At 43.1% G+C, this 10,000-nt stretch overlaps 1 protein-coding gene across 1 annotated transcript in view; it reads right to left on the bottom strand.

Annotated features, from left to right (window-relative positions):
* Window positions 1–10,000, bottom strand: part of LOC143281407 (uncharacterized) — a 102,839-nt gene that overhangs the window by 59,199 nt on the left and 33,640 nt on the right. The window contains exons 11-13 of the mRNA XM_076586616.1: window positions 6,719–6,905; window positions 4,780–4,953; window positions 4,022–4,180 (exon numbers count right to left, since the gene is read on the bottom strand). Coding sequence (XP_076442731.1) covers window positions 4,022–4,180; window positions 4,780–4,953; window positions 6,719–6,905 — 520 coding nt within the window. The remainder of the gene's footprint in view (window positions 1–4,021; window positions 4,181–4,779; window positions 4,954–6,718; window positions 6,906–10,000) is intronic.

Here is a 10,000-nt window from a genome sequence, read left to right as displayed (position 1 = left end):
TTATATTTTCTTTTCTTTCTCTTTCTTTCTTTCTTTTTCTTTCTTTCTTTTTTTTTTCTTTTTTTTCCGATTTTTAAACAGATGTGGTGAGAACAAATCAAATCGAAACAGGAATCAAAATGAAATGAGATGAAACCGAACTGGACCTTACCAAATATATATATATATATATATATATATATATATATATATATATATATATATATAGTATAGTATCAGTAGTATAGTATAGTATAGTATTGCATTGCATTGTATTGTATTTGTATTGTATTGCACTATATTACATTGCATTTTATTGCACTTTATTGTACTGCATTGCATTGCATTGCATTCTATTTTTCGTATTGTGTTTTATTGTATTGAAGTTCGCCACATCCCGTGTTTGCTCACGTAGCTTTCTGACAGTGTGTAAAAGATTCACTGTGGGATTTCAATACGTGCCGGAGTTGGCAGCAGCCAGTGCCAGACGAATTCTATTCCGGGAACACCGATGATTGCCACTCCAGTTAAACTCAGTTTGTTCGATAAGACAAGACAGGGCAGGACAGGATAGGATAGGATAGGACAAGACACGATTAGCTTAAAACAGGCCAAGATACTGAGTTAAAGCAAAATGAAAAGTAAATCACCAAACGAATATATTTTTTTTGTAAAGATATGTGAATGGCTATTTATTCAACTTCATAAATGTGTCGCTTAAAAACAATCATCACTATTATAGACACACACACACAGACACACACAGGCACACAGACACACAGACACAGACACACACACAGACACACAGACACACAGACACACAGACACACACACACACACACACACACACACACACACACACACACACACACACACACATCCATACCTCTTCCTTGAATAATACTTCCCGTCTTCCTCTTCCCTCTTTTTCTAATCTTCTCTCTTTACTCGCCCTCCTATGCATGTATTAAGTATTAAGTATAACTACATTTATATGCGTACATGTTTGTGTGTCTCTTAGAACAACGGCAGATGCGTAAGTCGGCCAAAGTGCTAATGTCTTCACCGTTGGAAAATAAAGATTCATTCATTCATTCATTCATTCATTCATTCTTCTTTCCCAGCTATCATTGTCACTGTTACAAATATATCCACGTAGTAACTGCACACTACTTTCCTTTTGCGAAATCCATTTAATGATATTCTTTAATTATCATACTTGTGTTTATTTCAACCGCCCGTATTTTATTTCCATCCCTCACTCTACCATGTTTCCCCAAACTCACCATAAAACTCCCTCCTCCCTCTTCTTCTACCGTTTCATTGTTATATTTTCAAATCAGAACATTCCGAATGTGGAAAATAATGCGTTATCTAGAAGCCTACAATCAGCAGTATTTGTAAAGAGACATTCTACTGCAGACTTCCTTCCTGACTGCACAGTGAGGGTATACATGCAGCATCCCTGTGAAAGCTTCAAATCAGAGGAAGGAAGCTTAATTTAAAAAGCAAGAGGAAGGAAAAGAAGCAGAAAGCAAAAAGCAAAACTTCAACCGAGCCACTAGAGAGAGAGAGAGAGAGATGGCGGGGGGCGAGGGGAGAGAGAGAGAGAGAGATGGCGGGGGGCGAGGGGAGAGAGAGAGAGAGAGAGAGAGAGAGAGAGAGAGAGAGAGAGAGAGACAGAGACAGAGACAGAGAGATAGAGAGACAGAGAGAGACAGAGGGACAGAGAAACACACACACACACACACACACACACACACACACACACACACACACACACACACACACACACACACACACACACAGATTGAGAGCGAGAGAAGTACGGGAAGTCAACTTCCATTTTCTCTCTGTGGATAATTCTGTTTTGTTTGTGATGCCAGCGTGTTGGGAAAAGTCAGAGAGCGGGATAGAGCGGTGAGGGTGAGAGGTCTGTCTCTATCGTTCACATGTCAACAGCCGCGTGCCTTGGTGTCATGCAGCACTTCCAACCCTCTCCGGTGTCCAGGAACAACAAGCACGTGAGGCAGGGTTGTGGGAAACGATACAATACATTTCACAGTGAACAAACAACATAGACAAGCCTCCCACCTACCTTTAACGGTTGTTGAGAAAAACAAGACAGGAAGAACGAAAGAAAGAAAGAAAGAAAGAAAGAAAGAAAGAAAGAAGAAAGAGCAGAATGAGAAAAGAAAGAAAGAAATAAAAGAGGGAAAATGAAAAGAAAATACACGAATAAAATGAAAGGTGGAAGGGAGAAAATAAAGAAACAACTCTCTCCTGTCTCTCTGTCTCTGTCTCTGTCTCTGTCTCTGTCTCTCTCTCTCTCTCTCTCTCTCTCTCTGTCTCTCTCTCTCTCTCTCTCTCTCTCTCTCTCTCTATCTATATATATATATATATATGATTCTAAGTTTTGTACACATAGCTGTATGATTTGCACAGCTTCCTTCCATACTATTGTCTTGCTTTTCTCTTTTTTTCTTACAAGCCCAGAATCAGTAAATGAAAAATTGTATGCCTTTTTTTTTTTTCGTATGGGTGATTTATTCCATAAATACCATTAATTACTGTGACATAGTTATGGAATACAGGGTATTGGTTTTGATTATTGCCACGTTGTTTAGTTGATTGTGTAATTTATATACAAAATAAAACGGTGGTCGACCCAAGAAAGTCCGGCGGGGGTGTGGGGGCGGGGGGAGGGGGGGGGGAGAAGAAGAAGAAGAAGAAGAAGAAGAAGAAGAAGAAGAAGAAGAAGAAGAAAAGAAGAAGAAGAAGAAGAAGAAGAAGAAGAAGAAGAAGAAGAAGAAGAAGAAGAAGAAGAAGATCGTTTAGCGTCTCGTCTAGAAAGACTATCACCCAGACCACCACTCAATGATATGTAAAAATTCCAGTCCGTGCGGTATCCGAAGTCCTGTACAGTCACCTCCTAGTCGGGTGCATTACCAGTAGGTCACCGCTTTGACATCCGCCGCTCAAGTACCTGAAGCCGACGCTCAGTACCTAAAAACTTCATTATTTATTTATTTATTTTGTATTTAATCAAAACCGTCCGGACATCGTGCCATCTCCTAATTTGACACTGGCTTCTACTTCCTTTCCTACTTATCTCTTTATCTATTTAATTGTTTATTCATAATCTCCAACCTTTAAGAACACAGAGGCGCATAGCGATGTCGATCCCAATCACAACCCCTTTAGTCACAAACAAAAGTGAGATGGCAACTCGGATACCAAACAGCCAGCATAAGTGCGTTCACTGGGTACACAGCAAAGGAAGGATGGCAGAGTGTGTATAAGAGAGAAAAGGTGAAACGGTAGCCGTGCCGTCAGGCACAGTTTGGTTGCTCTCTTTGTCAGCGCTGATAGATGAACGGGGCTGATACAGAGCGAGTGTACTCGCTGCTGGGTCTATATTGGGACGGCGTTCGTTGTTGTCTGCCAATTGCAATAATCTCGTGAAATACAATGACAGGGGAAGCTCTAATCTAACATATCGGAGTGGAAGGGGCAAACAAACACACTACAAAACAAACAAACGAAGGATGGAATGAACGAAAGAATACGCAAGCTAGTGACCGAGCGGACGTAGGACAAATGACCGAATAAGATAAGTGGACGTCACGGCGGACGGAAAACGAAAAGTGCTTGTGAAGTACAGAAGAGACGGTTTTTTGTTGTTGTCTTTTTTTTCTTTTTTTCTTCCTAACAGCTTGGGATGAATTCGTCAAATAATCGGTTATACGTACATGCGAGCATGTGTGTGTGTGTGTGTGTGTGTGTGTGTGTGTGTGTGTGTGTGTGTGTGTGTGTGTGTGTGTGTGTAAGGTATGAGTGTGGAGTCAGGGATGTGTGGGGAAGGGGGTGGAAGGGTGTTTCTGAGCGTTACATAATCGGTACTTTCTCGTCACTAGTTTCTGGTCTCTCTCTCTCACACACTAACACACACACACACACACAATAACACACACACACACACCATTCTACCCCTTACCACCCACACAAAGACGAACAGAAAGACTGACTCCTCCTCCCTCACCTTTGACCAGTTTAATGGCCACCTTGTGGTCAGAGTAGTATCCGGTGACCACCTTGCCAAAGGCGCCCTGCCCCAGGGGCGTGCTGAACTTCAGCAGCTGGGGATCCAGCTCCCACTCGTCACAAAACACCATCAGCTGGTTAGAGTAGTCACCCTTGCCTGTCGAAAAAAAAAAAGTGCGACACCAACTTTGATTGGACAACATCTCCTGGCTTGTCAAAAATGTTACACCAAATTTGATTGGACAATATCTTCTTGATTGTCAAAAGTGTTGCTCGAAATCTGATTGGATAGAGGTTCTATTACTTCAGCATCGTTGACTGGCTTAAATATGAACTGTGTGTGCGAACCTAAATTCTCATGACCGTCATCACCATCGTCATCGTCATGATCATTAATGTTATCAATGACAGGAAAACTATCACCACCACCACCATCGTCATCACCACCATCATCATCGTCACTACTACATATATATATATATATATATATATATATATATATATAAAGCCATCGTCATCATGATGACCACCATGCACATCATCATAACCATCATCACCACCATCATAATCAATATCATCATCAATAAAAAAAAAAAAAGAAAAAAAAAGAAAGAAAGAAAGAAAAGAAAAAGAAGAAATAAATGCAATCGCAATGGACAAACAACAGCTACTTTCAGACTTGCATACATCGCACACGCCAAATGACATAGCCATATAAAAAATTAAAAAAAAAAGGAAAGGAAAAATGAATCGAACCTCCAACACTCGACTTGTAACTGTTGCTCTTGGCCACAGTGGTCTTGGGGATGATGATGTCCTTGAAGCTCTGACGTTTCTTGTAGAGGAAGATGGTGACGAAAGCGATGACGACGAAGACGACCACACAGGCCATGCCAATCATCACGCCGTTGACAGCCTTCAGGTTCTTCTCTGCAACAGCACTTCAGGTGTCAGGTCAGGTCTGTCGGTGATTGGCTAGTTGTCTGGTTGGATTGTCTGCTGATTAGTTAGTACGTTAGGTAGGTAGGTAGGTAGGTAGGTAGGTAGGTAGGTAGGTAGTATCTAGTTAGATTTTTTGTTGGTTAGTTACTTGGCAAGTTAGGTAGGTACCAGGTAAGTAGGTATTAGGTAGGTAGATATCTAGTCAAATTGTTGGTTAGGTAGGTATCAGGTAGGTAGGTAGTTATCTAGTTAGATTTTTTGTTGGTTAGTTATCTAGTAAGTTAGGTAGATATTAACTAGGTACTTTATCAGCTAGTTAGTTAGTTAGTAGTAGTAGTAGTTGTGGCAGTAGTAGTAGTAGTAGTAGTTGTTGTTGTTGTTGTTGTTGTTGTAAGTAGTAGCAGTAGTGGCAGCAACAGCAGCAGCAGTTGTTTTAGTAGTAGTAGTAGTAGCAGCAGCGGCAGTGGTAGTAATAGTAGTACAGGCAATGCGTTTCAACTACGACATGTGAGACATTTACAAAAAAAAAGAGAACATTGTATGGATAGGTGCACACTTATGTTTTACGTGCTTTGTCAAAAGCAGAGAAATCGACAGCCGATACGGTCGACTGCGTGTCTGTCGTAAAAGCACGGCTGTTCTTTTTCACAGCGTGTTTTAAAATCAGAAACAATTTCGTTTATCGCATGCACTCCTCTATAATTGCCCTACGCGTTTGAAAGGCGGTTAATTTTAGACATAATGACAAGGGAAAACGGGCAGAGAAGCTACAGAGCTGCAACATGTTTTGGACGAGATAACAATCGATCTGGGTAACACGCACACACACACACACACACACACACACACACACACACACACACACACACACACACACACACACACACACACACACACACAAATCACACGTGCCTCCCATTTTAGCTGGTGGTGAATACTGACAGCAAGATGTCGATGTTCCGTGACCAGATCAATGCCTTGATTGTTAAATGACAGACTGAGAGGGAACAGGCCGTGCTGGTACTTCTGTCAAGTGGTCACAATCATTGTCTCTGTTTTTGTTGGACTTTTATTGTTATTTTATTTTTTCAAAGAGAGAGAGAGAGAGAGAGAGAGAGAGAGAGAGAGAGAGAGAGAGCGAGCGGGGTAGGGTAGAGAGGGAGGAAGAAGGACAGACAGACAGGCAAAGCCAGGGACAGAAAGACAGATCGAGAAAATTAATGGAAGAGAGGTTGACAGGAGAGATAGAAAGAGAGAGAGAGAGAGAGAGAGAGAGAGAGAGAGAGAGAGAGAGAGAGAGAGAGAGAGAGAGAGAGAGAACAAACAAAATAGCAAAAAACAAAAACAAAAACAAAACAAAAACAAAACAAAAACAACAACAACAACAACAAAAACCAAACAAACAAAAAAAAACAACCGAAAGAAACAACAACAAAAGACTTGGAGCTGCACTGTGTCTGCACGCTCTCTGCCCGGGAAAAGCAGTCCGAATTTCACACAGAGGAATCTGTTGTGACAAAAAGCACTTCAATGTGCTGCGAAACGAGACGGTACAAATCGATACGATGCGATACGAAACGACACATCATGGCACGACATCACACGACACGATACCACAAGACACAACACGACACAACAGAACACATCACGACACGACACACGACACACGACACAGCGCAATACAATACAAAACACCATAACCACAAACACCAACACCCTAGGGTACCCCACCCCATCACCCCCCAGCACTGACCCTTCATCCTGACGGCCTGGTGCCTCTCCCTGGCGGCCAGCTGCAGGGTGGAGGTGTTGAAGGTCCTCCTCTGCCGGCTGTCGTCCAGGTAGCGAGGCCCCCAGTCTCTGTGGGCAGAGCCCGCCCCGCTCTCTCTGGACCCGCTCCGGTTCACCAGCAGGGTGTCAGGGGGAACCACCAGGTCGATCTGCACCAGGTCAGGACAGCGGTGATGACAGTGAGAATGGTGATGGTGACAACAGCAATAATGATGACAGTGAGAATGGTGATGGTGACAACAGCAATAATGATGACAGTGAGAATGGTGATGGTGACAACAGCAATAATGATGACAGTGAGAATGGTGATGGTGACAACAGCAATAATGATGACAGTGAGAATGGTGATGGTGACAACAGCAATAATGATGACAGTGAGAATGGTGATGGTGACTACAGCAGTAATGATGACAGTGAGAATGGTGATGGTGACAACAGCAATAATGATGACAGTGAGAATGGTGATGTTGACAACAGCAGTAATGATGACAGTGAGAATGGTGATGGTGACAACAGCAACAATGATGACAATGAGAATGGTGATGGTGACAACAGCAATAATGATGACAGTGAGAATGGTGATGGTGACAGCAGCAATAATGACAGTGAGAATGGTGATGGTGACAGCAGCAATAATGATGACAGTGAGAATGGTGATGGTGACAACAGCAATAATGATGACAGTGAGAATGGTGATGGTGACTACAGCAGTAATGATGACAGTGAGAATGGTGATGGTGCCAACAGCAATAATGATGACAGTGAGAATGGTGATGGTGACAACAGCAATAATGATGACAATGAGAATGGTGATGGTGACAACAGCAATAATGATGACAGTGAGAATGGTGATGGTGACAGCAATAATGAAAACAGTGAGAATGGTGATGGTGACAACAGCAATAATGATGACAGTGAGAATGGTGATGGTGACAGCAATAATGGAAACAGTGAGAATGGTGATGGTGACAACAGCAATAATGATGACAGTGAGAATGGTGATGGTGACAACAGCAATAATGATGACAGTGAGAATGGTGATGGTGACAACAGCAATAATGATGACAGTGAGAATGGTGATGGTGACAGCAGCAATAATGATGACAGTGAGAATGGTGATGGTGACAACAGCAATAATGATGACAGTGAGAATGGTGATGGTGACAACAGCAATAATGATGACAGTGAGAATGGTGATGGTGACAACAGCAATAATGACGACAGCATGTCGCGTGCAACTTTTCAAACTAAAGTTATGGCCAACTCTCTCACGCTCTCTCACCTTTATCCAAACAAAAGCCTTGAATAAACAGATACAAAACATTTACTCCAAATACTTTTAACAAATCAGACACGATACAATGCTTAACAATTAGACACCACAAAGAAAAGAAGTCTGTTCGTTTTCCTCTTCCACATGAGGAACACCCACAATTTTCCCTTCGTCACCCTCTTCTATGACAGTTTGTCTTTTTTCCAGTAATACTCAGCTTAGGTGGGGGGGTGGGGGGGTGGGGGGGGGGGGTATAGAAACTGGCACCACACAGTTTGCAGTTCGTGGTCCTGGAAGGTGGACTCTGGTGTTGGCTTGGGGAAACACGTCCACTAGCGACGCTCGAGCTCCCCAGGCGGAAGACGGCCACTCAAACAGCGGTGATGAAGTCGGGTCTCCACACAGAAAGAATGGAGTTCCCTAGACAAAAAACCTCAACGGTTTCTCAGATCCGGCCAAAATACCGGCTGAGCGTCTCTCTCCATAGGACCCTACACTTGACCTGGCCGAGTGTCCTGCTCCACTGACTAATGGTGCTGGTTTTCCAAAAGGAGAAAACTTTCTATAACTCACAAATTAGAAAATATGCACGTCATGTTTTCTAGTGCAACACGTGCATTCCATACACTTCCTTGGCTACATGGAGCACGCGGAAGAGCTACAAGGAGAGGGGTCAACCAAAAGTGGCAGCGTTCACACACACGCACGCACAACCCTCCTTGTCCGTGACACAGCAATAACATCATCAACAACAATAATGATAACAGTCATAGTACTTCTACTAATATTTGTGCTATTACTACCACCGCTACTACTACTATTGCTAATGATGATAATAATAATTTATTTTAAAGAAGGAGAAGGGGGTGAAGTAGGAGGGGGGAGAAGAAGAAGAAGAAGAAGAAGAAGAAGAAGAAGAAGAAGAAGGAGGAGGAGGAGGAGGAGGAGGAGGAGTAGGAGGAGGAGGACGTGGTGGAAGTGGTGGAGGAAGAGGAGAAGGAGGAGGAAGAAGGAGGAGGAGGAGGAGGAAGAGAAAGAAGAAGAAGAAGAAGAAGAAGAAGAAGAAGACCAGTCACTCTGGTGAAGCAGTTAGTGTTGTAGCCTGGAAGGAGGCAGGTTCCATTCCCACCAGAAGTGTGTGTATGCTTTTATTATTGCTTTTCGGCCCTTGGCTGGCTCCTGCCCAGAGCTGAGTGTGCTGTGGGCTCCAATAGGGAGACAAAAGTGTACTATGGTCTCCAGTAGGGAGACAAAAGTGTACTATGGGCTCCAATAGGGAGACAAAAGTGTACTATGGGCTCCAGTAGGGATACAAAAGTGTACTATGGGCTCCAATAGGGAGACAAAAGTGTACTATGGGCTCCAATAGGGAGACAAAAGTGTACTATGGGTTCCAATAGGGAGATAAAAGTGTACTATGGGCTCCAGTAGGGAGACAAAAGTGTGCTATGGTCTCCAATAGGGAGACAAAAGTGTACTATGGGCTCCAGTAGGGAAACAAAAGTGTACTATGGGCTCCAATAGGGAGACAAAAGTGTACTATGGGCTCCAATAGGGAGACAAAAGTGTACTATGGGCTCCAATAGGGAGACAAAAGTGTACTATGGGCTCCAGTAGGGAGACAAAAGTGTGGAATGGTCTCCAATAGGGAGACAAAAGTGTACTATGGGCTCCAGTAGGGAGACAAAAGTGTGCTATGGGCTCCAATAGGGAGATAAAAGTGTACTATGGGCTCCAATAGGGAGACAAAAGTGTGCTGTGGGCTTCAGTAGGGAGACAAAAGTGTGCTATGGTCTCCAATAGGGAGACAAAAGTGTGCTATGGTCTCCAATAGGGAGACAAAAGTGTGGAATGGTCTCCAATAGGGAGACAAAAGTGTGGAATGGTCTCCAGTAGGGAGACAAAAGTGTGGAATGGTCTCCAATAGGGAGACAAAAGTGTGCTATGGTCTCCAATAGGGAGACAAAAGTG

This window comes from Babylonia areolata, chromosome 4, assembly GCF_041734735.1.
Source record: "Babylonia areolata isolate BAREFJ2019XMU chromosome 4, ASM4173473v1, whole genome shotgun sequence".
Classification (NCBI taxonomy): Eukaryota; Metazoa; Mollusca; class Gastropoda; order Neogastropoda; family Buccinidae; genus Babylonia; species Babylonia areolata.
This window is presented reverse-complemented; position numbering and strand designations above follow the sequence as displayed.